Source organism: Narcine bancroftii, chromosome 1, assembly GCF_036971445.1.
Source record: "Narcine bancroftii isolate sNarBan1 chromosome 1, sNarBan1.hap1, whole genome shotgun sequence".
Classification (NCBI taxonomy): domain Eukaryota; kingdom Metazoa; phylum Chordata; class Chondrichthyes; order Torpediniformes; family Narcinidae; genus Narcine; species Narcine bancroftii.
Genome location: NC_091469.1, coordinates 469,179,746 through 469,207,217, shown reverse-complemented (window position 1 = coordinate 469,207,217; position 27,472 = coordinate 469,179,746). Strand labels below are relative to the sequence as shown.

At 40.1% G+C, this 27,472-nt stretch overlaps 2 protein-coding genes across 6 annotated transcripts in view; both read right to left on the bottom strand.

The window, feature by feature from the left end:
• The window catches only part of ptprn2 (protein tyrosine phosphatase receptor type N2), a 1,138,884-nt gene extending 1,130,208 nt beyond the window's left edge, over nucleotides 1-8,676 (bottom strand). The window contains exon 1 of the mRNA XM_069914734.1: nucleotides 8,483-8,676. Coding sequence (XP_069770835.1) covers nucleotides 8,483-8,564 — 82 coding nt within the window. The 5' untranslated portion in view covers nucleotides 8,565-8,676. The remainder of the gene's footprint in view (nucleotides 1-8,482) is intronic.
• Nucleotides 8,677-11,313: 2,637 nt separating this feature from the next.
• Nucleotides 11,314-27,472, bottom strand: part of ncapg2 (non-SMC condensin II complex, subunit G2) — a 113,266-nt gene continuing 97,107 nt past the window's right edge. For all 5 annotated transcript variants that reach the window (XM_069914732.1, XM_069914727.1, XM_069914728.1 and 2 more), the window contains 3 exons: nucleotides 26,288-26,388; nucleotides 25,205-25,310; nucleotides 11,314-11,874 (listed from right to left, as the gene is read on the bottom strand). In XM_069914732.1, the coding sequence (XP_069770833.1) occupies nucleotides 11,823-11,874; nucleotides 25,205-25,310; nucleotides 26,288-26,388 (259 nt within the window). In that variant the 3' untranslated portion in view covers nucleotides 11,314-11,822. The remainder of the gene's footprint in view (nucleotides 11,875-25,204; nucleotides 25,311-26,287; nucleotides 26,389-27,472) is intronic.

The following is a 27,472-nucleotide window of genomic DNA, read 5'->3' as shown; positions in this document are numbered from 1 at the left end:
CTGCTACCAATCTGCTCTGTAAGTGACCCATTACTTGGTGCTCTATTTGACTTGTGGCTTCTTTGCCCCGAGTTGCCAACATTTCTGCTGGGTTTGCTTATTTCGGTCCAATGCAGGAGGAGACCTTTTTGCCCCATCAAACATGAGTCGGCTCACAGAGCAAACCCATTACCCACTGTAGAGCTCGTCGAAAGAACCAAAGACTTGTTGATCCAAACCAAGGCTTTTATTAGCAAAAGACCGGAGCTCTTCACAGGTGGCCGACCAGTCCGGAATGATCCGACCTGGCTAGGGACACAACCCTTTAAGGCCCAGACAATAGGCGTGGCTTAGCTCTCAGCCAATCACTGTAAGCACAGTCTAGATACAGTAACTATATACACTATGTACATTGGTGATAGATCTGTACTATCACACCCACCAAATACCTTTTCACAGAATCAGAAAACGGGACCATAATTTTAGCATTGTGACAGAGTATTTAGAGGTGGTTTGGGAGGAATTGTTAGAGCAGCTTGAACACACACATTTTAAAACATGTGCAGCCACACACATTTCCCGGACTTTTGCAGAGTGCTTTTTGCAGGAGGCCACAAGTATCGACAACAGCTTGCCTGGGAGAGCATGTGATCTTTGCAGGCAAAGAACAGTTTTTCTCTCAGAAGCCCCTTTCAGCCCGACTCTAAAGCCGCACAAAATACTCTTGCGCGACTGTCAGGTGGCCATCTGAAACCAGAAAAGCCGGCCAGGTGGGTTACTTACCTAACCCTTCTCTGAGTGCTATTAAAGCTTCAGTTCTGAAGATGTTAGCCTCAGAAAGGATCCGACAAGTTGGGGGACAGACTGTTTTCTGACAACCAGGTGTAAAGGAGAAAATAACTGCATTCAGATAACACTTACAAAATACGTAGTGAAGAGACAAGACTTCCATCCTTGATGTAGTTTAGTTGCTAGTAACAGCTTAATTCTGAATAGCTGAGTTGTCAGACATGTAGGTGGCATACAATTTAACTTACTAAAAAGCATTATGAAACTGGTGGCAATTGCACAAGTTGAAATGATCCCATTCAGAGACACAGCAGGAAAGAACTTAACCCAGGATCTTTCCAAATCCTGAAGATGACCCGGTTTTAATGACAATGGATGAATTGGGCCAAAGGACCTGTTCTATGCTGTATGACTATGAAGACTAGCCCTGTCTGTATCAGGGCACTCTGGGGAGATAGAATCTGAAAGCTCAAAATGATCCAATGGGCATCGACCTAAAATATTAAGGCTGTGTATCACTTCACAGAAGCTGTTTGATCTGCTGAGAATTTTCTGTTGGATCTTGGACAAAACAATTGCTATTATTTCCTTCAGGAGCAAAACAACAGGGATTTCTCAAATAAAAAGATCCTTCTTGAATAGAGTGGCATTTTTTAATCTATGTTCTCCCGATATTTGAACAGTTCCAGACCTTGGATCAAACATATATATTGGTTTCACAGTTTTGAGTTTTCTGAGACACAACGGTCGAAATGTTGCTCTTTATTTAACCCCCAGCCCTTCATTTTATTGGACATATTTTTCTAAATTCTGAATTCATGTTTAGTTTGAACAATTCTATAAATAAGGGTTTAAAAATCTATGGGATAAATAGATATAAGGTACTGTCTTCTGAGTGATGTACAAATCCCTTTAGTGTTAATGAAGATATATTGGCTGCATCTCCATTACAATAGGAACAGAATTTTGTGTTTGCTTTAAGTTTTGCTGATAAACCTACCTTTGAATAAATCTTCATTTATGAAGTTTATTTGTCTTTTTTAAACACCTTATATTGATTTAAGCCTTAACTACAAGACTGAGAATCCAATGTTCTCAAGAATTCATTGTTAATCTTGTCTACCACATTGTTCATTCTAACCTCTCAGTGCCAAATCCACATCTCAATTGGAGTTCAGATTTGTTTAATCAGTCATTGCAGTGAATCAAATTAGCATTTCAAATAAATATTCATTCACATCTGCACACTGTTTCTAAAACTGCAAGTGAAACTGAACACAATCTCTTCAGTACTTTTAAATCCGAACGAGTTGCAATTACAGCACCAGCCACTAGGGTTCGAATCTGGCACTTGTCTGTGAGGGTATCTGCCTGGGTTTATTCCGGGTCCTGTGGTTTAATCTCACACTTCAAAACGTGCAAGGGCTGTAAATGAATTGGGGTATTTGGGCAGCATGGGTTCATGAGCCGGAAGGGCCAGTTACCGTGTTGTTTGTCAAAATTAAAATGATTTCTCTCTAACCCCCCACCCCCCGAAGAATTGGGATTCGTTGGGGCACAAAGGGTCTTCTAACAGTGTTGGATGGATGGCTTTGCTATCTTATTTAGTTTTTGCACAATGCCAAACTAATTAAGGGCAAGCGACCTTGGAGCAGAATTAGGCCATTTGGACTATCGAGCCGGCTCTGCCATTCAAATTGATTGCTGATGCATTTTTCCTTTCAACCCCATACTTCTGTTTTTCCCCATAACCTTTGATGTTATTACTAATCAAGAATCTAGCAACTTCCGCTTTAAATATACACAATGACTTGGCCTCCACTTCTGACTGTGGCAACAAATTGCACAGATTAAAAAGGTCTATAAAATCACTTAAAAATGGAGACAAAGTTGAACACTCCTTCCATTTAATCTTACGATTTGTTACAATTAAGCTTACCCGCGCAAAAATAATCCTATCATACTCACTCTGTCAATGAATATCATGTCTGAGGTTGTAACTAACGGTACACAAGGAGGAACAACCAGGTGCAATGGGATTTTCAAAAATAATTTGACACAGTCACATCAAGACATTATTACACAAATAGCCCAAGATAGAGAAATTCACAAATGAAAGTCTAAAAACTTTTGAGTGCGAACAGATTGATCATAGTAAAAACACAATACTGGACAAACTCAGCAGGTAAAACAGGGTAATTTATATAGCAAAGTCAGAGATATATCAGCAACGTTTTGGGCTTGAGCCCATCACCATACCTTGAGGAAGGGCTCAAGCCCAAAAAATTGCTTATGTATCTCTATCTTTGTGCTAAAAAGAACAAAAGTTTGACCTGATAAGTTTCTCCAGCATTATTCCTTCTTTGGCTTGGCTTCGCGGACGAAGATTGATGGAGGGGGTAAAAGTCCACGTCAGCTGCAGGCTCGTTTGTGGCTGACAAGTCCGATGCGGGACAGGCATTATATTTTTACTTCAACCACGGTGTCTGCAGACTTTCGTGTTTTACTACAGAATTATCATATTCAACTTGACCAGTTGTTACCAGTGGTGAGCACAAAGGTCAGCTTTGTCAGGGATGATATTGACAACATTTCTATTATCCTATTTTACTAATAATGCAAAGCTAGGTTCAAAAGTTGATAAGAAGATGAGAACACAGAAATACCAGCAGGGATAAGCAGAGATCTTCAACTTCAACGCAGCTTTCCTTCACATCGTCAGATCCCTTCAATATTTGGAAATTCACTGATCTTACACTGATGGCAATCAATGTCTGAGCCTTCACAGACTTCTGATGTAGAAAATGCACACTGAATGAAGAAAGTTCTCTTCATCTCAAGCTCTTACTTTGAGAGACATTCCCCTGGTTCCTGGTTGGGGGAGATCACCCTCGACTATCATAATTTTCTCGTAAAATCTATAGAATATAGCCCAACTCCACTCAATCTCACCTCACTCATTGGATGGATAGATCTGCCAACCTGGGGATTAGTCTTTGCGATAATTCCCCTAGAGACAATATAATTTTTTTTACAAAATGAAGCCAAAATATTACTGTGAAAAGTCCAGGAGTGGTCTTAACAAGATTCATATTTATTGTACTATGACATCATTACTTGTGTATTCAAATCTTCGTGCAAGAAAGGCCAATACATTGGCTGCATCTGCAGGATGCAGATACAATATTAGGATGCTCACAACCCTCTGAACATAAAACATTACCTAGTCTCTCACCCTTGAACCAGCATTGGGTGCCTCCTCTACCAAAATGTCCTCTGCCATTCACTATCCTCTCGGAAACATTATACATCCTTATCACACTGGCAATTATTACAGTTTTATGTCTCCAATATAAATGCTAGAACAGAACGGTACAGCACTGGAACAGGTCTATCAGCCCATGATTTCTGCACTGAACACAGTGTCAAATTAAACCTCATCTGCCTACATGTGATCCAAATCCCTCCATTTCCTGCATACTTGTATGTCTATCTACAAAGCTATCAATGTATTTGTTTTCTCCACTATGACTGGATGTCCTTTCCAGGCACCTACCAGTCTTCACGTCAAATTGCTGCCCCACACATTCCCTTTATACTTCCCATCGCTCCCTATCCTCGTGTGTGCTGCTTTCACCTTGGGGAAAAGATTCTGACTGTGCATCCGATCCAAACTCCTCATGATTTATAATAAAGTTTGTCCAATCCTCCCTATAACACGTGCCTTCTAAACTGAGCTACACCCTGGTAAACCTCTTCAGAACTCTCTCCAAAGCATTCACATTCTTACTGTGTGAATTACACATCAACTGTAATGTGACTTTGTAAAATTGTACTCAGTGCCCCGCCCAATGAAGGCAAGGATACCATTTTAACCACACTGATTTACCGCATTTTATAAACAAATAAAGAATACACTCACTTGTTTCTTTCAGCACACCATGAAGTCAATTTTCTTTATTATTATTCACTAGACACAACGTTGCATTCTTCAGCTCCCCAAACACCACTCATCTAAGCTCCTCTGACCTTCTCATTGGTCCATTGCCATGCGGGTGATCCTGACACTCTCCTCCTCCTTTATCTGAGATTCATCATTCTTATACTGGCACTTAACGCACCCGCGTATGCGCGCTTTGACCCCTGTCTCACATAGCTTATGTCATCAGTGGCGGTTGGCACCGCTTCCGACGAAGGTAAGAAAGCAACCATGATACCCTATACCCTCTTTACCATCTTATCCACTTTCATTGCCACTTTCAAGGAGCTAGGGACCTCAACCCCCGCAAATACTTCACATAGATCATACCATCTAATCCAGACGGAATCTCTTCTGTATCTTTTCCAAAGTCTCTAGATCCCTTTTGTCATGGAGTAACCAGGATAGAACAGAATAAATGTAATATTTTATTCCTCATTCAAATTGTTCATGGAGTAAGTGAGAACTTGGGGCTCAGAAAGTCATCACTGCAGTTTCCTACTGTAAGATCCGGCCAACGTGACAATTGATATGTTAATCAACTGTGCAAGCTATCACAGATGGATTAAAGAAAGGTTACGAACTTTGAATGAAAAAGATCAGCAGCAGAATTACTGATAGATTGAGGTGTCGGTTATTCAGAAGAGACTAGGTGTCCTTGTCTACAGAACATAAAATCAACATACAGATAGAACAAGCAATTAGGAAAGCATATGTTAGTCTATACAATGGAGTGGTTGCAATGTAATTCTAAAATATCTCAATATAATAAGGGCATACCTGGAATGCTCTGTAGTTTTAATTCCTTTAAAAATTAATTTAAGATAGAGATGAGACAAATGCAGATGCCGAAATTTGACCAGTTGGCCTGACATCAGTAGTGGGTGACTTACTGGAAGGCATCTTAAGAGACTGGACATACAAGTGCTTGGATAGAAGGGTCTGATAAGGTTCATATGGCTTTGTGCATGGTAAGTCATGTCTAATCAATCTTAGAGAATTTTCATCTTAGAGAGTTTACAAGAAAGTTGATAAAGAAAAGGCAGTGGATGTTGTCCAGCTGGAGTTTAGTAATCCCTTTGACAGGGTAGCACTGACTGGAGGCCTGCAATTAGTGCCTCAGGGATCAGTGCTTGGTCCAATGTTGATTATCATCTGCATCTATGATCTTGATCATAATGTAGTAAAATGGATCAGCAGATTTGCAGATTGGGGATACAGTGGACAGTGAGGGAGGCTTTCAAAGCTTGCAGTGGGATCTGAACAGCTGGAAAAAAATTATCTGTAAAATGGCAGACAAATGTGAGGTGTTGCACTTTGGGAGGAGAATGAGGGGAGATTTGATAGAAGTATTCAAAATTATGAGGATAGATATAGGTTAAATCCAAGCAAACACTTTCCACTGAGGTTGGGTGAACTAGAGGACATGGGTTAAAGGTGAAAGATGGAATGTTTAAGGGGAACATTAGGGAGAACATCTTCACTCAGTGGTTGGTGAGAGTGTGGAACAACCTGCGAGTGGAAATGGTGAATAATTTAACATTTAAGGTACATGGAGGGTTGGAGGGTGATGATGTGGATCCAGGTCAATGAGACCAGGTGGAAAAATAATTCAGCACATTGGACCATTGGGTTTGTTCTGCATTGTAGTGTTCCATGGTTCTCTGGTTCTAAGAATCAAACTACTGAAAGAACTCAGTGGGTCAGGATGCACCTGTGGGGGCAAAGATATAGTGAATGACTCGGGTTGAGACTCTGCATCATGACTGAGAGATGAGTTAGCCAGTATTGAGGTGAGGAGAAAGGGTGAGGCAGGAGCTGGCTGACAAAAAGTGGAGCGAGATGAGGAGGGAGATGATAGGCAGATTGAAACAGGGGAGAAAGAAAAGGTGGGGTAGAGATTGTCAGACTGGAAGAGATAAGGCAGTTTTTTCCCAGACGTTTATGAGTCTTGGTAATTATATTCCTCAAAGAAATAGCCTCAAAGAAAGCAGGTTCTGTGGATATTTTCCAGGTGAAATTTATTAAATTCTTGATGAGCAAGGGGTGAGACTATACGAGTGGGCCACAACAATGTGTTGAATTTACAATAAGCAATGATTTTATTGAATGGCTGAGCTGGATGGAGGGAGTTCTTCCTGGTCTTCAATTTTATTCCCATATGACACCAAGCTTGTAATGAAATGTAACAACTGAACAATTTCTGAAGAAGAAATTGGTGTGTGTGTATGACTGTGAACATGTGTGACTGTATGTGTGCGTGACCATGTGTATGAGTATATGTGTATATGTGTTTCTGCACGACAGTGTATGTATTTGAGTTTGTGTGTGTGACAGTGTGTGTGTAACAGTGTGTGTGTAACAGTGTGTGTAACAGTGTTAAGTGTGTGGATATGTGTGACAGTGCAACAGTGTGTGTGACAGTGTAAGTGTGCAACAGTGTATGTGTGTGACAGTGTGTGTATGTGTATGACAGCATGTGTATGTGTGACAGTGTAACAGTGTGTGTGTGTAAGTGTGTATGTGTGTGATGGTGTGTGTATGTGTGACACTGTAACAGTGTATGTGTGACAGTGTTTGTGTGACAGTGTGTGTATATGTGTGACAGTGTGTGTGTGACAGTGTGTGTGTGACAGTGTAACAGTGTGTGTGTGTAACAGTGTATGTGTGGCAGTATGTGTAACAGTGTGTGTATATGTGACAGTGTAACAGTGTGTGTGTGTGACAGTGTAACAGTGTGTGTGTGTGTGACAATGTAACAGTGTATGTGTGACAGTGTAACAGTGTGTGTGTGTAAGTGTGTATGTGTGTGATGGTGTGTGTATGTGTGACACTGTAACAGTGTATGTGTGACAGTGTTTGTGTGACAGTGTGTGTGTATATGTGTGACAGTGTGTGTGTGACAGTGTGTGTGTGACAGTGTGTGTGTGACAGTGTAACAGTGTGTGTGTGTAACAGTGTATGTGTGGCAGTATGTGTAACAGTGTGTGTATATGTGACAGTGTAACAGTGTGTGTGTGTGTGTGACAGTGTAACAGTGTGTGTGTGTGTGACAATGTAACAGTGTATGTGTGACAGTGTAACAGTGTAACAGTGTGTGTGTGTGACAATGTAACAGTGTATGTGTGACAGTGTAACAGTGTAACAGTGTGTGTGTGTGTGTGTGACAGTTTGTGCATTTGTGTGTTTGTTTGGGGAGTATTGAGTAACTGAGCACATTCGTCTGTCATATGGTGAAACATTTCTTAATTTTGAGGACTGGATGAGATTAATTCGTTGGATCCTGCTGGATGAAGGGCTGCGAAGGTTGTGAGGGAAGGGGGATTTGGTGAACGGAATCAAGCAAGATCTGGACGGGCCGAACGATCTACGGAGCCCGGTCATCGCCACGATGAGCTCATTCCGCCTGCAGGGAGCAGATTGTGCCCGGCCTGATGGGTGGAAGTGGTTTCCGCCGCTCGAGGTGAAGGGCGCCCCGGGGCTGACCGGTTGACCAGCGCTCCCGCTCCCGTCCCGCTGACAGGGAGGCAAGACCCGGGTACCTGCGGGCGGCCCGGCCCCTGGATGCGAGGCAGGTTGGTGGAAGGTCTCCCTGCAACCTGTCTCCCTCTTGCAGCTTTCGAACCCCGGTGCACGCAACCTGATGCGCCCTCATCCAGAGCAGGATCCTCACCTGCTCGATCGCCGGCCGAGGACGGGCATCTTCACAGAAACAAACAAAAAGGACAAACTTACCGAATTTCCTGTCCGCTCGCGCGATCAAACGGGAGTGGAGCCCGGACAGGAGCAGGAGGATGGAGTAGATCCCTTCCATCATTCTTCGTCCATGGCACCTTGACTAACCATCCATTCTGGGCGAGAGGATGGATGGGCGAGGGGCGAAGGGAAGCAGCGCTCTCCAGCTGCTGTCAGTGATCGGTGGCTTCCAGCCCGACCACCTTCACTCCGCCCCCCCCCCCCCCCCCCCGACTGTCAATCGTCACTGCGGGTCCGCCCCTCTGCAAGCCCGGGTCCCTGTCAATCACAGTCCACTCTCATCCACCGCTCCCGGGCCAGTCCGTCTTCGTCCCTCTGCGTGTCCCTCGGCCCTGCTCATCCACGCCGCGTGCCAATCACGGCTCAGAGCCCTCCAACCTGAGCCGTGGGCGCCCTCGGCCCCGTCCCCTGGCAGCGAGATCAGGCGCTGTCTTGACAGTCCAAAGAGAATTGATGGTTGCATGCGTTGCACCCCCATTCATCACGGTTCAGATGGGCGCTGTCAAAGCCAAGGGCACGATCAGGAGAAATGTCTTTGTTTTCTGAGAAATGGTCTCTTTTTTTTACATTCAATCGGCGGGAACGTCCTCTCTCATCCCGTCCCATTTTGGATACTAATAGTACTGTAGCAATTTAAAACTGTTTCTCGACTTCTCTCAGTCGTTCAAAGTAAAAACAGATTGACTTATTTCATTACAAAAGCATAGATAAAACCAATGATAAAAAATGATCATAATTAGTTTCATCTCATTAATGTGTAAATCAAAAATCTGGACTCGGACTCCTGGGAAATTACAAAAATGCTCAATTGGGTGCGCCAGATGCAAGGACACGTGAAAATTAGAAAACTGCCTTCGCTGGAAATAAACGCAGAAAATGCTGGCAATGTTCCAAGGCAGCATCTGGGGGGGGTTCTGGTATGGATGAAACTGTCCGGCAGCTCCTGGTTTGCTTTTGTGCCAGACCTGCTCAATATTTCAGCATTAAAAAAAAATAGCCTTATTTTCCAGTTGAGGTTCTAGGAAGGAGTGACAACAATTGATGCTGGGGACTCGATGCTCACATTCTACATCAGATAGATAAGAACAACAAAATTGCAGATTATATAAAATCAGGTAGTTTTATAGGTTGTGAGGAGTATGCCCGGAGACTCCATGGGCATATAGAAAAGATGAGGAAAATATGGAAACTAAAGAACAATGTGGAGAATGTGAAATTATCCATTTTAAAAAATGGCAGCAAATAGAATACTTCTTCCCCCCACCCCCAAGATCCAGATTCCTTGTACACAAATCAGATAATAAAGACAATTTTTAAAAAAAACCACGCCAGTTCTGCAGTTCAGGAAGATTATGGCTGATATTTTGTAAGCCCTGCATTAACCCCACATTTCTTCATTCCATTAACATCAAAAAACCATTCTCTTCTAAATGCTTCTGCATTTGATGTGTTGCACTTGAGGACAGGCCTATTCTGCTTAATATCTGCTCATATATTAAATCTAGCATCTCCAAAGCATTTAACCTATGAATACAATCTTTCCTCAGCTAGAGAGCTCAACCCTGTACATAATATTCCAAATGTATTTCCACCGAAGCTGTATATAATTGAAGCAGAATGCCTCTATTCCTGAACTCAGACTTCAATGCAGGCTGATCAAAACATAAAAGTGGCAAATTTCACAAAATGAGCAACTAAATGTTACTTTATACTCAACTTCAATTCAGCCTTTGATCAATGCAGGCCATTATCTCAGGAATTATGAATGCTACAAGCATTAGTGAACATCCCCAACTCTAACAAGATCCATTACAAAATTAAAGGCGGCCTTTAACCAAGTAGGTTTTGTTTTTAATATCAATCTCTTGGAGAACCTCAGTGGGTCAAGCTGCATCTCTGGAAGAAATATAACCATTTTTACTCAAGGTGCCACTGTCTACAGTATTTCACATGTAATAAAGAAGCCCTTGTAAAATTTAAGATGGTAATTTGGGAAAACCTACCGCTGGCTAAAATCATAGCTCGTGCAGATGGATACAGATGTGGTGGTGAATCATCTGTTTCATGACGTCAGAAGTTTTTCATATCACTGGGGTCGAGTTGTCTGTTTTCAGCCATCTTTAACTTTTTAAGAAATTATCTTTCCCGAAGGTGAGAGCAGGGGATGTTCAGACAAGTACAGCATTGAGTTCCATTCACAATTCTGTCTAGACTGAAGCTGTCTAGGTTTGCATGGAGAATCTAATTTTCTTCTGTTAATATTCAGTAATGTGATCATTAGTAAATCACCCTCCTCAAAAAACTTTACACAGCTCCCCAAAGCATTTCTATTAATAATAATCTTATTATGCAGTGAGGATTTCAGTCTACAAGTAAATTTTTCAATGCACATGACATGAAAATCATCATCATCATCTCCAAGCACAGGCAAGGATAGCATTGGAATGCATTATACTTCTCCTCCGCCCCCCCCCCCCCCCCCCCCCACCCCACCCCATGTACACCTCTTGAATATCCCAATGTACACTCCATCCACTGTCCTAAGCATTGAGATTGTGGTGCACAAAATACCAGTGATATAAGAACCCATAAAGTAATCATGAAGAATAATGGGGGAGATTTTCAAAAAAACATTAACATCTTAAATAATAAGGCTCTTGGTTATTTAATCTTCAAAAATCAAGTTGCAGTTTGATTACTGTTTTTCAAAGCTCTGTAGATTCAATATTTTGCTTTCAGTTTGGGGAAATTGGGGTCCCAGGAGTAGGGTAGACAAGAGGGAGATTAGAGGAATGTGAAAACAAGAAAAATGCTTTTTAATCTATTTATTTATGTTTATCAAATATTTATCCATAGCACCATAATACATGTTCAGCAATTTAAAAAAATCAAAATTCATTTACAGGCAACAGGATTTTACAGTTCAGCAAATCCATTTTAAAACAAGTTCTACATAATATGTTATACATACAGTCACAATGGTAACAGAATAGTTTTCACTGCAATATTATGTATGCTTCAGTGACATCTCCTGGTGAACATTTACAGTCCAAAAACAAAGCATAAAATTTCATTTTCAACAAAAAACCTTTGCTTTTTTTCACCTGGAAAAAACATTGCTGCATGCCTTTTTAGGTGTCAGTTTCCAATTCATTCTAATTGGCATAAGTAACCAAATCAGATTTATAGATATCTTTGTTCAACATAAGCAAAATCCAATTACATCAGAGCTTCTTAACATAAAGCAAAATAAAAAGCTTTTCTTCTGGAGTGATTCGATTTTCTTTTTTGTTGATGCGGACAGGACACTTCTATAAGTTCACAGGTGTAACAGTTCATCCAGATGTTTGTTTGAAGAGGAGTACAAGGCCCTGCAATACAAAAATCCACCAAAATAACATGCTTCTAAAACTTCATTTCAGCTACATTAAAAATAGCACTGAAATCAAGATGGTATTAACAATGCCTGATCTATTTTGGTTCTGAGAATACAATAATGAAATACAGAAGAAATAGGAGTAGGCAATATAGCCTCTTGTGACGACTCTGCCATTCAATGATTTCATGGGTAACCTCATCTTTTATCCCCTTAACCTTGCTTTCTTCCATCATCACAAATTACCATATTTGATGTCTGTGATGGAATTGTTATTAATCTTTAGTTATAAAATATATTTTCTTCAAGTTATTTTGAGAGTTGGATTCAGGGTCACATACAGACACACACAGAAACCATTTTGAGACATGAAAAGTCTGCTTGAAGTCTGATTGCTAAGAGACAGTTTGACTACTAATTCAAAAAGCTATAAACAGTTATGAATGAGTGTGTGAGTGAGAGAGAGAGAGAGAAATTTACTCGGGTTCTTTTTATTTTTAAAACATACAGTAAAACTTCACACATAAATTGGCTCAAACTAAGCTAAACACCTGAAAATATGGTGACTTTCGACGGGCAGGAGCACTGAGACGCGGCACTGCATGGGGGTGAGTTGTGTCATGTTTGGTGGCAAACACTTTGGTGTGCAGATGACAGCCATGGAAAAAATATTCGGTTTTCAGAGGTTTTGGCTTTCAGAATTTCAAATAAAAAAATTATGTACCTATATATGGAAAAAGAACTGGTTGCCCTCAAATCATAGGTACAGACTACAAAAACACAATTTGTGGCTGAAAAGTATCCACAGACACTTGTCTGAAAATCGACAAGAACCTTCCTGAGCGGTAACTATTTACCTTTCAAGCACCAAAGCCTGGTGAACTTTATAAATGTTAAATTCTGTGCATAGTATAAGAATTGCCCGCAACCAGTGAACTTGGAGGAATGAGAAGTGAGATTGGATTGTGAACCAAATAACTTTTCTGAACTTACACACATATTACATACATGTGTGCTTAGAATTAGAAGGGGGTTAAGTTAGGTTAAGTAAGTTAATAGTGATAAGTTAAAGTTTGATTCTATTTTCATGTTTAAAGATAATTAAAAGCAACTTTTGTTTAAGTAACCATTTTTCTTGGTGAATATCTATTGCTGCTGGGTTTTGGGGTCCTCTGGGCTCATAACACTACCGTTACCTGTGCTGCCTAGCTGAAGCACTGGCGTATAAACTTTGGTGGCCTTTGTACACCAAGTAGCTGGGCCAGTATCAGGTTCCTTACAAATAATATCCTTTAAATTATGTGCACTGTATCAACTCATTTGAATCACAGCCTCAAGAATGGCCAGCATCAATCTAAGAGCACTCAATGCTGTCTCCTTCTCCCCTTCCACTTATGGTATTTGCCAGATTTTTGCCATATTGCCCACTTCTATTGGCTCAAATTAAAGGTATACTTTCCCTCACCATGTTCATCAATAGTTCCTATTTTCCTCCTATTTCTCAAGTTCTTTTGTTTAAAACCTATTTATTTTCTATGATTTTGATTTGCCTGTTTCTTGAGGCTGATGGTGGCTTGAATTCTGGATACAGGGATTTTACTGTGCTTGGATGTGGGCTCGCATTGCCAAAGTAATATTTATAATCTCTGTATTCATAGCATAAAGAACAGCATGAATTGGCCAATCACCCACTTAAATCTCCTTTGCCATGGCTTACTGTATCTTTATCTCAATACCTCTTTCCCCATGAATTCTCCATTCCCCTCGACTTTTTTGCAGCGCAAGTGTCTGTCAATCTCCATTTTCAATATATACAAAGACGACTCCTCTACAACATTCTAGGATCTAGAATTCTAAAGATATGCCCCTGAGAAAAATAAATCTTCAGCTGTCTACTAGTGGGAAACATCCTCTCAGCATTCTGTTCCAAATCCCCTTCAGAATGCAACATTTCAATAAGATAATCTTCTAAACATCAATGAACATAGGGCCAATCTACTCAACCTTCCTTCAAAAGTTGTCCAAAAAATTAACCAAATGAATCTTCTCTCCTCTGTCTCCAAGTAAAAAAGATGAAAGCAGCTTGTAGGATACTGTCTTGCCACAAATTGTAAAGTGGCAATAATTCTTCCCTTCTTTTATACTCTATACCATCTGCAATGAAGGGAAAAGTTCCATTAACCATGCTAGGTTTTGGTGATAGAATTCACTTTGTCCTGAATTTCTGTAGAATGGGACCACCCATAAATCCACTACATTACAAGAGATGCTCAAATTACAATGCATCTTTGCAATTATTGAACCAAGGTGAAGTTTCTTTTCCTTGGAACAGATTCAACTAAGAAAAGATCTGATATACAAAATTATGAGTGCATAGAAAGATAGATAGCAGGAATCAAAATCTTTTTAGAAGAGGTAACAATAAAATCAGTTAAAGGGGATCTGAGGAAGAAACTTTTCCATAAAGTTGATTGGAATTTGAAAGTACCCTCACAATGTGTACCTGGATCAGCACCTGAATTGCCAAAATATAGAAGATAACTGGCCAAGTGCTGGTTAAAAAAAGAAAAAAAACTTGGTCAGCATGGAAATGTATTCCAAAACCCTGTTGCTATGCAACACAACTCTAGATATGAAAGAGGGAATGCAGCAAAGTTTATCAGCTTGATTGCACAAGACATGGGAGAATAAGGCCATTTGGCCCATATATTCTGCTTCATCATTTGAACCATGGCTGATATATTTTCTCTCTCAAAAACATTCTCCTGCCTTCTCCCATAACTTTTGACACCCTTACTAATATCAATTTCTGGTTTAATTATCTGCATTCTATGGCAACAAATTCCAGATTCAAAACCCTTTGGCTGAAGAAATATCTCTTTATCTCTGTTCTAAAGGCACATCATTTTAAATTGAGGCTGTGCCCTCTGCTCCTATATTCTCCTACTGCTGGAAATATCTTCTCCATTTCCACTCCTGAGATACTGGGCTTCAAGGATCCAGGCCAGAAATCAATTCTCACCATTAGATATAGTGGAACCCCATTATAATGAGAGTTTGGTTAAAAAAAAATCATCACAAAAAAAAAGCAGGGTCGCGTTAAATAAACTGTTTAATTAATATAATGTACAAGTATAAAGAGCTTCTTCAAGATCTTGATTCACTTGGTCATCATCGATGTCAATCAATTCTTCCTGCTTTGACATCTGATCTGCAACTTGCTTCTTCTCAGGTTGATCTGCCAAAACTTGCTGAGTGACTTGACTGAGCATCCATTCGTTGATCTTGTTTAATATTCAGAAGAGAATTTGCAAATTCCAAAGCTTCATCTTCATCAGTAAAAAACCGTGACTGATTTTCCCCAGAAAACAAAGTGTGGCTGGGTATCGAAAAGAATTAAAATCCCTTTTTCCAAAGCACTGATTTCACAGGATTAATCTCCTTTCTTCTTTTCACAACTGACATACTTAAATCAGCATTAAAAAATCCCCTCATTTTCCACTATTAATGGACCTTGGTACTTTCGGGCATTTTGCACTGGCACTCTTAATATCATTCATCTTGATAAAGTAAACATCTAATCAAAATCGAACATGGTGCTTGTCCTGGGAATGGCTTCTTTCTATTAGCCCTATGTGTTCGATCCAGCTCAAGACCATTTGGAAAGTTCTCAGGACCCAGAAACTCCGGAATCCACTTTTGAAAAAAATTATGCTGGATAGAGCCCTTGAAATCTTCAACCAACCCAACAATCTTCACATTGTTCCTGTGACTATGATTTTCCAATACATCAATCTTTTGTAAAAGTTCTTTTTCTTTGCACATCCCAAGCCATAAAAGAATCTTCCATTTTATTAACTACATCTTTACATTGCTCTAATTCATAACAATAGTCTTGAATATCATCTTCAATTTTCTGGACTTGAATTTTAACTTTATCAACAGCTTCAGTATATATTTTTGTTTCATTCTCAACATATTCAAATTGTGCTTTAACATCACTTCTGACAGATATAAACTGCAAATCCATATGTTTACAAATTAACTGCATTTGGTTGATAGAGATTTGTTCATGAGCTTCCATACCTTGAGTTCTGGCTTTAGGAGATCTGAATTGTATTGCTTCAATCCCTTGAATCAGTGGGCTTCATCCTTTTCAAATTCTGGTCCTGCTCCCTCCAATTTTTCTGAAACTTTTTCTTCCTTCTTTGTCTTGATCTTCATTCTTTTGTTCCTCTGAATGACTGGCAGATAATTCTGATTCAACATTTAGTAAAGTTGTATCCTCAGCCTTAGTCGATTCATCTGTTCCCCATAGGGAAACCGGTTGCTCAGTTGTGCAGATGTGCAAACTTTCTCACAGGCACAGATGTTCCTATGACGTCTGCAGTTCAATCGTCTTCTTTGGGACTCCAGCGCCATCTTTGCTGGCTTCCCGGAGAGATAACGCTGGAGTCATGTGAATCCTTGCCATCGCAGCACGAGTCGCTCTTGGAGGAGGAACTTGACCCCAAGGCTCCATCGTCAAGGTAGGCCCAACTTTCCCCAGTTGTACTAACCTCTTTAGCAACCATTTTACTTGTTTGAATTTTTCCTTTCCTTGTAGCCATAATATATCGATTGGTAAGAAGATCGAAGTTTTTAAATTGAAGAATTTTTTTTTAAAATTATTTTTAGTCTGGTTTTGATTAATTTTGCCAGGAGCAACGTATTTTCACATCTCCAACCCTTGCCATCATGCCACACTCCCCCCACCTCTCCCAAAAAATACGAGCGACTTCAACTTCCCCAACATTAATTGGCATCTCTGAAGTGCAGAAGGGTTAGATAAGATAGAATTTGCATCTCTAGAGGCTTCCTGACACAATAGTAATGGGCAATGAACCTAGATCAGGAGTGGCTAAACTTGCTTAATGTAAGAGCCTAGATCAGGAGTGGCTAAACTTGCTTAATGTAAGAGCCACATATGATAAGCTTTAGAAGTTTGAGAGCAGCAAAACATGAAAAAATTATATACACTCTTACATGTACATTTTGTTTAAAATGTAATTAAGAAATAGATGTATGTAATAACATTTACATAATGTAAGAACCTATCACATTATAACATGGTTACAACATGGTTACAATCTGTGTGCTTTTGCACTATGATGCTGCCGCACAACACCAAATTTCGTGTCTTATTCTGACCACAAATCCTGATTCTGATTTATTCATGCACGCATTTTTTAAACTGCTAATTTGTATTGTTTCAATAATCTAAGGTACACATACCAGGTAATATTTGAATATTGCTAACCAATTTTTAGGATAAAATTTAGAGGGTCAACTATTACATGCATACTGTGACCATGGTTGACAAGTGGAACAGAGAGTCAAGAGGAAGTAGGAAGCATACTTAAGGCTTAGGAAGCAAAAATCCAACAGGGCTTCTGAGAATTATAAGGCAGCTAGGAAGGAATACAAGGAGGAAGAAGAGATAGAGAGATAGGGGACAGGAGAAGGATTTTGCAAGTAGGAGTCAAAAAAATCCCAAAGCATTGTAAATATACATGAAAAACAGGAGGATGGCTAGTGAGGGAAGGACTGCTCAGGGGTAATAGGGGCATTGGACAAAAAGATGACTGTCTGCCTTATGGTCGACAAAAGTTAAAGAATTTCATGTATGTAACCTTCTAAATGTAGTATTACTTGACAATAGTGGAACATTTACCTTTGTGTGTGCCTGGAGGCAGAGAAGATGAAGAGGTCCTTAATACTTGGCTAAATAAAATATTTCATGATTTCAGTCTGTTGCCCCGTTCAATGTGCTATGGCTCCCCACCAAGGTGGGGAGGGGGGGGGGATATGGCCCCCATATACTGATTTCACTAAAGCATTTGACAAGGTCCATCTCGACAGGCTCATCCAAAAAGTCACAAGGCATGGATCCATGGAAATTTGGCTGTGTGGATTCACAAATGTCTTTCCCACAGAAAGCAGAGGGTGGTCATAAATGGAACATATTCTGTCTGGAGGTCAGTGACCAGTAGTGTTCAGCAGTAGTCTGTTCTGGGACCCTTGCTCCTTAAGGTTTTTATAAATGATTTAGACAAAGAAATGGAAGAATTTGTTAGTAGGTGACACAAGTTTGGGGTGTTGTGGAAGCAAAGCTCGACGTTGCAACCCGCCTCACGGACCCGTCCCCTGAAACCCTCTAGGATCAGTTGAAGACTACCATACTGCAATCCACTGAAGAGGTACTGGGCTTCTCCTCCAGGAAAAACAAGGACTGGTTTGACGAAAACAGCCAGGAAATCCAGGAGCTGCTGGCAAAGAAGCGAGCTGCCCACCAGGCTCACCTTACAAAGCCGTCCTGTCCAGAGAAGAAACAAGCCTTCCGTCGCGCATGCAGCCATCTTCAGCGCAAACTCCGGGAGATCCAAAATGAGTGGTGGACTAGCCTCGCCAAACGAACCCAGCTCAGCGCGGACATTGGCGACTTCAGGGGTTTCTACGAGGCTCTAAAGGCTGTGTACGGCCCCTCACCCCAAGTCCAAAGCCCGCTGCGCAGCTCAGACGGCAAAGTCCTCCTCAGCGACAAGATCTCCATCCTCAACCGATGGTCAGAACACTTCCAATCTCTTTTCAGTGCCAACCGCTCAGTCCAAGATTCCGCCCTGCTCCAGCTCCCTCAACAGCCCCTAAGGCTAGAGCTGGATGAGGTTCCCACCCTGGATGAGACATATAAGGCAATCGAACAACTGAAAAGTGGCAAAGCAGCAGGTATGGATGGAATCCCCCCAGAAGTCTGGAAGGCTGGCGGCAAAACTCTGCATGCCAAACTGCATGAGTTTTTCAAGCTTTGTTGGGACCAAGGTAAACTGCCTCAGGATCTTCGTGATGCCACCATCATCACCCTGTACAAAAACAAAGGCGAGAAATCAGACTGCTCAAACTACAGGGGAATCACGTTGCTCTCCATTGCAGGCAAAATCTTCGCTAGGATTCTACTAAATAGAATAATACCTAGTGTCGCCGAGAATATTCTCCCAGAATCACAGTGCGGCTTTCGCGCAAACAGAGGAACCACTGACATGGTCTTTGCCCTCAGACAGCTCCAAGAAAAGTGCAGAGAACAAAACAAAGGACTCTACATCACCTTTGTTGACCTCACCAAAGCCTTCGACACCGTGAGCAGGAAAGGGCTTTGGCAAATACTAGAGCGCATCGGATGTCCCCCAAAGTTCCTCAACATGATTATCCAACTACGATTGATATGTATGTGAGTAAAGACAAAAATAGACTGAGGGATGAAGACGGGTAATGAGGGTAAAAATGACCACGATTGATATGTATGCGGGTAAAGAGGTATAAGAGTGAATAGAGACAATGGGCATACGTGAAAGTATCTGTAATTAGAGGAAAACATAGATAGTATAGACAAGAAGTAATAAGGGAAGGTAATGGAATAGAGAGAATAAGGAGGGAATTAAAAGAGTGACCTTTGTGACATATAAAAAGTGAAATCTTTTCTGGGGGGGGCTGGGTGGGGGAAAAGAGCGGTCACTGCAAAATCAGTTGACGCTTGCGAGTGGATTCGCAAATCCAAATGGAGAGGGGAGATGTGGTTGTCCGACAAGGGATAAAGGACAACTCAGGAGGGGAAGGGGAGGTTGGGGATAAAGAAGATAGAAATAGGAGAATAAGGAAAATGTTGGATGTTGTAGGAATGTTGTCTGGTAAAGAGTTGAAAATAAGAAAACAGAAATGGAAAAGGAGAAAAGGTAATGATGGAAAAACGGAAAGAGAAGATAAACAAAATATAAAATGGCTACGCTGAACTATATGACTCTAAATATTAATGGAATACATAACCAAATTAAAAGGAAGAAACTACTAAATTTACTGAAAAAGGAAAAATTAGATATAGCATTTGTCCAAGAAACACACTTAACTGAATTGGAGCACAAGAAATTAAAGAGAGATTGGGTAGGACATGTAACAGCAGCATCGTATAATTCAAAAGCAAGAGGAGTGGCTATATTAATTAGCAAAAATGTGCCATTTAAAATAGAAGAGGAAATAATAGATCCAGCAGGGAGATATGTTATGATAAAATGTCAGATATATTCGGAGCTTTGGAATCTACTTAATATATATTCACCTAACGAAGAAGATCAAAAGTTTATGCAAGATATCTTTTTGAAGGTAGCTAATACGCAAGGGAACATACTAATAGGAGGGGATTTCAATCTGAATTTGGATCCAAATATGGATAAAACGGGGAAAAAAATTAACAGGAAGAACAAAGTAACCAAATTTATAATTAAATCAATGCAAGAAATGAAACTTGTGGACATATGGAGGAAACAAAACCCAAAAGAAAAGGAATACTCATACTACTCGACTAGACATAAAACATACTCAAGGATAGACCTATTCCTGTTATCAGCCCACATTCAAGGGAGAGTTAGGAAAACAGAATATAAAGCTAGACTATTATCGGACCACTCACCCCTGTTATTGGCAATAGAGCTAGAGGACAACCCTCCAAGAATGTATAGATGGAGATTAAACCCCATGCTACTTAAAAGACAGGATTTTAGAGAATTTATTGAAAAACAATTAAAAATGTACTTTGAAGTAAATACGGAATCAGTGGAAGATAAGTTTATACTATGGGACGCAATGAAAGCATTCATTAGAGGACAAATAATAAGTTATGCAACCAAGATGAAGAAGGACTATAATCAGGAAACAGAGCAGTTGGAAAGGGAAATAATAAACATAGAAAAAAAATTAGCAATAAAGGAAGATACAACCAAAAGAAGAGAATTGGCGGATAAAAAAATAAAATATGAAACATTACAAACATATAAGGTGGAGAAGAATATAATGAAGACAAAACAGAAATATTATGAACTAGGTGAAAAAACACACAAAATCTTAGCACGGCAGCTTAAGACAGAGCAAACTAAGAAAATGGTATTGGCAACAAGGAAAAAAGACAAACAAATTACATATAATCCAAAAGAAATTAAGGAAAACTTCAGAGAATTCTATGAACAATTATACCGAACTGAAAACGAAGGGAAAGAAGGGAAAATAGATGAATTTTTGACTAAAATTGAACTACCAAAACTACAAATAGAGGAACAAAATAAATTAACAGAAACATTTGGAACAGTAGAAATACAAGAGATAATAAAAAATTTACCAAATAATAAGACACCAGGAGAGGATGGACTCCCAATAGAATTCTACAAAACATTTAAAGATCTAATAATACCGCCCCTCCTGGATGTAATCAACCAGATTGATGAGACACAAAACTTACCAGATTCATGTAAAACAGCAATAATTACAGTGATACTAAAACAAGGGAAAGATCCACTCTCACCAGCGTCATATAGACCAATATCTCTGCTAAACACAGATTATAAGATAATAGCTAAACTATTAGCAAACAGATTAGCAGAACAGGTACCGAAAATGGTAAATTTAGACCAAACTGGATTTATCAAAAAAAGACGCACAACAGACAATATTTGTAAATTTATTAACTTAATTCATGCAGTAGAAGGAAATAAAGCACCGGCAGTAGCAGTTGCTTTAGATGCAGAGAAGGCCTTCGACAGAGTAGAATGGAATTACTTGTTCAAAGTATTGCAAAAATTCAGTTTACCGGAGAAGTATATTAATTGGATTAAAGCATTATATGAGGGACCGTTAGCGAAAGTGACAGTAAATGGACATGTATCAAAGCAATTTAACTTAAGCAGGTCAACGCGGCAGGGATGCCCACTATCACCATTATTGTTTGCGCTAGCTATAGAACCACTAGCAGAATCGATAAGAATAGATAATAATATAAAAGGAATAAAAATAAAAGACAGGGAATATAAAATCAGTCTATTTGCGGATGATGTGATAGTGTACTTAACAGAACCAGAACTATCAATAAACATGATTATCCAACTGCACGAAAACCAACAAGGTCGGGTCAGATACAGCAATGAGCTCTCTGAACCCTTCTCCATTAAAAATGGCGTGAAGCAAGGCTGTGTTCTCGCACCAACCCTCTTTTCAATCTTCTTCAGCATGATGCTGAACCAAGCCATGAAAGACCCCAACAATGAAGACGCTGTTTACATCCGGTACCGCACGGATGGCAGTCTCTTCAATCTGAGGCGCCTGCAAGCTCACACCAAGACACAAGAGCAACTTGTCCGTGAACTACTCTTTGCAGATGATGCCGCTTTAGTTGCCCATTCAGAGCCAGCTCTTCAGCGCTTGACGTCCTGCTTTGTGGAAACTGCCAAAATGTTTGGCCTGGAAGTCAGCCTGAAGAAAACTGAGGTCCTCCATCAGCCAGCTCCCCACCATGACTACCAGCCCCCCCACATCTCCATCGGGTACACACAACTCAAAACGGTCAACCAGTTTACCTATCTCGGCTGCACCATTTCATCAGATGCAAGGATCGACAATGAGATAGACAACAGACTCGCCAAGGCAAATAGCGCCTTTGGAAGACTACACAAAAGAGTCTGGAAAAACAACCAAATGAAAAACCTCACAAAGATAAGCGTATACAGAGCCGTTGTCATACCCACACTCCTGTTCGGCTCCGAATCATGGGTCCTCTACCGGCACCACCTACGGCTCCTAGAACGCTTCCACCAGCGTTGTCTCCGCTCCATCCTCAACATCCATTGGAGCGCTTACACCCCTAACGTCGAAGTACTCGAGATGGCAGAGGTCGACAGCATCGAGTCCACGCTGCTGAAGATCCAGCTGCGCTGGATGGGTCACGTCTCCAGAATGGAGGACCATCGCCTTCCCAAGATCGTGTTATATGGCGAGCTCTCCACTGGCCACCGTGACAGAGGTGCACCAAAGAAAAGGTACAAGGACTGCCTAAAGAAATCTCTTGGTGCCTGCCACATTGACCACCGCCAGTGGGCTGATAACGCCTCAAACTGTGCATCTTGGCGCCTCACAGTTTGGCGGGCAGCAACCTCCTTTGAAGAAGACCGCAGAGCCCACCTCACTGACAAAAGGCAAAGGAGGAAAAACCCAACACCCAACCCCAACCCACCAATTTTCCCTTGCAACCGCTGCAATCGTGTCTGCCTGTCCCGCATCGGACTTGTCAGCCACAAACGAGCCTGCAGCTGACGTGGACTTTTTACCCCCTCCATAAATCTTCGTCCGCGAAGCCAAGCCAAAGAAAGAAGAAGATATAGAAAATAAGCAGAGTTGGGCAGAGAAGTTCAATCCAGAAAAGCATGAAGTAATATACTTTAGAAGATCAAACTTGATGGCCAAGTAAATGGTTAATGGCAAGATTCTTAGCACTATGGATGAACAGAGGGATCTTGGGATCCAAGTCCATAGATTCTTCAAGGTTGCTGTGCAAGCTGATCAGGTGTTAAGAAGGCTGATGGCATACTTGTCTTCATTAGTTAGAAAACAGAGTTCAAGAGCCACAAGGTAATGTTGCAACTCGACAAAACTGTGGTTAGACTACACCTCAGAATATTCTTTAGGAGGCAGGTGTGGCTACGTCAGTGACTACTGTCCACAGAAGACTTTGTGAACACAAATACAAAGGCTGCACTGCAAAATGCAAACCATAGCAAAGGTCGTATGCTTTGGATCTTGGGCAATTCCTACAAACAGTAGTCACTGACATATCCACATCTGCCTCCTGAAGAGTGTTTCTGATCTGTTAGACACAAGTTTGGGGATTTTTCTTCATTATATTGAGAATTCTTTTGACATCAGCAGTGGAGTTCTTCCTTGGAATACCAGTCCCTTTCTGATTACTGAGCTCACAAGTACACGGTTTCTTCTTAATGATGTTCCAAACTGTTGATTTTGGGCATCCTAAGATTTGGCCGATACCTCTTACTGTTTTATTCTTGTTTTTCAGCCTCATAATGGCTTCTTTGACTTTCATTGGCACAACTCTGGTCCTCATGTAGAAAAATGGCAACTACAGACTCCAAAGGTGATCAAAAGCTTAAACACAAGCCTTGCTCTCTTATACCTGCACCATTCAAGCAATTAAACATGCCCGAGTACTCACAAACACCAGTAAAGTGAAATGTCCCAAACATTATGGTGCCCTGAAATATGATTATGTTATACATAAATGTTGTCATTTCTAATGCTCAAACCAAAATAGAAACAAATGACCTTGAATAAAATCTGAAATGTGCACTTTAATCACGTGAATTGTTTAATTACAAATTTCAAAATGTGAAGCACAGGGGCAAATAAAGGAAAAAAATTGCCTGTCCCAAACATTATGGAGGGCACTGTACATATAAAAGATAATTACATAGGCACATAGATGCAAAAGAAAATGGAGAGGCTGTGAGGAAGGGAAAGATAGACATATCTTAGAGATGTATAATCAGTCGACACAACATGATGATGTTACTTTATTGCCATTATGCTGTTAGACCAGCCAATGAAATGCAATCAACATCGACCGGAAATTCGAGTTACATACATTACAATAAAAACATACAATAAACCATATAGAATTAAAACCACACTATTCTAAAATGAATTTTTTTTAAATTACTGATTATAAAATACAAGCACATCACCACTCAGAGCTGTGAATTGGTGTTTAACATTGTCTTTTTAGTCTTAGTGTTGCAAGAGCGAAGGCTCCTATAATGTCTGCTTGATGGTAGGAGAGTAAATAGTTCATGATTAGGTCATGACGAGTCTTTGATATTTAATCGCCCTGCCAAAACATCATTCCCTATAGATAGATTTGATGGTAGGTAATTGCATTCCAACAATCCGTTGGACAGTTTTCACTACCCGCTGGAGTGTCTTATGATCTTGGACAGTACAATTCGCATACCACACTGATATACTGTATGTCAGCACATTCTCAATTGTGCATCTATAGAAATCCTACAGTATTCTTGGGCAGAGGTTTCTCTTCCTCATGCATCTCAAAAAATAAATAGATAAAAAATAGAATAATGGTTTGTGTTCTAATAATTCATCACATACTCATCTGGATTATTATTGCTTGTAAAAACAAAGTTGCACAAAACATACATTGTAATAACCTGGTAATATGTGTGATAGAAGTGGATTAGCAGATCTCTATTTTGACACATATCCAGAGGCACATGACATCTTTGGTTCAAGAAAGAAATGTCATCTAAAATTCATCCAACATCTTAAGATGTGATGTTCATTTTAAAATGAAATTCAAGTTAGTGATACATAGTTGACACTGGACTATTTTCAATAAATACAAGGTTTAAAGTTATTGACAAAAAAAATTCCACTTTTACTGAACATACCTTTCAATGTCACCCGACTCTGATATAATTCCACTATAAAGCTGAAACTTCCTGTGAATGGCTATCGCTGTGTCTTTAATTACAGCTCTTTTCACGTTCACTTTACCTGGATACAGTTAAGTTAGATTTTAGAATTGAAATCTGAAAATGGGTTTAGCTACTTCGCTTTCTAATTCAGCATTAGAATATCTATTCAGCAATAAGCATCTTCATTTAAATGAATCATCCAAGCTATCAGAGGATGAAAACTTTGGATATTACATACAAATTACTCCCACTTTTGCTGTTTCTGCAGGTCAGATGCACCAATTCTCCCATTACCATGCTTGAAAATCTTTCAAAAGCTGACATCATTGAAGTAATGATAACAGATTAAAATGTGTAATCTGTCTAAACTATTTCAGACAAAGAGCCAATACATTTCAGATCCATTATGCCTTAACCTTTTGGCCCTGCTTACCATGCAGAACCTTGTAAAAACCCTATCAACAAAGGAAAACATTTGGCTCATTCCAGCTTCCAGGCAAGTAATCCCAAATCCCATTCCACCTGTATTTTTGGAATTTATTCTTGTTAACAAAGGCTCATCAACTCCATTTTGACTCAGCTTACCATTAATCCATACTAAGAGCTAGTTCACACTTGCACATGAATGAGAACATCTTTTGAGAAATGGGAGGAAACTAGATTACCCAATGGAAAGTCATTCAATCAAGAGGAGAATGTGCAAATTCCTCGTCATAGGCCTCCAAGAATAGATTACCAGTGCTTGGATCTGTGAGGCAGAAGCAGTAATATCCTGCTTATGCTACTCAAAGATTTCTTAACATCTAACAACTGTGTGAATCAAGGTAGTAACTAATAATGCAGTCAACTATAAACACAAGAGACAATATAAATGATTTAAAAGACAGGATGGATAGTTATCCCCAAGCTTTAACTGAAAAGTCATCTGAACAGTTGTAAAGTACAATTCTATCAGATAAAACATTAGGTTAGATACTATTGCTTATCTACAATGAGATTTTACAGATAACATCTAGTGAATTTCTTTCCCTGTTGACTTCAACATCTGATGCTCACCTCGACTGAGTACGAGGAGGAAATGGAGAGCAGCGACCAATCCCACAAATCCTTGTATGGCTTCAGAATTGATGCATTCTACTAATTCATTTAAAAATGACCTGAAGAGATGGAAGAGTTAAGATCAGTTCTGCTGACAATAACTGAAGATACTTTTTTTTTAAAAAAAAAACAATAAAGCCAAAATTTCAATGGCAAAAGGACATTTTTGAACAGATGTGCATTTAATTAATAGTTCACATTGCAATTTCACTGGAGTCATGATCAGCATATTTTTGGCAGGCTTCCCAAAGCATCAAGCACTTCATTTCATTCGCCATGAATCTCTGTCTCCAGTATGGTTTGAAGTCCAGCATTTATTGATCATCCCAAATTGCTAAAGAAAGTGATGGTGACCTGTTTACACCAGAGTGAAGATGCTCTCAATATTCCAGTATATAAACCAGCAGTAACGAAGAAACAGGGATGAATTTCCAAACTAAGTCAAACAGGTGATAGTATTTCCATGTCTTTGTGAATGGTCTAAATTGTACCCTTGGAAGGTGCTGGTGAAGTAGTTTTGAAGGGCAACTATTATACACATTATAGGTACAATACTGTGCACTCCTGGTAAAAGAATGTTTAGGTTGGTGGCAGTGGAACCAAATACACTACTTTGTCTGGGATAGTGTGTAGCTTTAAGTAGTAGTACTTTCGACATGTCTTCGAGGTGCCGCCACCAATATTGCTGCTCCATCACAGTTCCAAGACATTGAAGTTTGATACCAACCTCAGATACAGACTATGTAAAGCTTGCATATTCTCTCTATTACCATAGGGTGCTCCTGTTTCCTTCTACAGCCAAAAGATATGCAATATGCTTAATTGGCAATGATAAATTCCCCCTTTGGGTAGGTTTATAGCCAAAAAAAAATTTAAAGGTCAAATGCAAGAGAAAAATAAATTCTATGGGTGGAGAGTAATAACGAGAGAAGTGAAATTTTCTCCAGAACCCAGCATGGACCAGATGAGCTGAATGTCATCCTTCTGTGTCGTCTTATGATGGAAAGGATATGGGTGGGAAGATCAGATGGTATGTTAATTGCCACAGAATATCTAGCCTCTAATATGCTCTTGCAGTCAAAATATTGTGGCCAATACAATTAAGCTTCAGGTAAATAGTAAGCTTCAGGTAAATAGTGATCC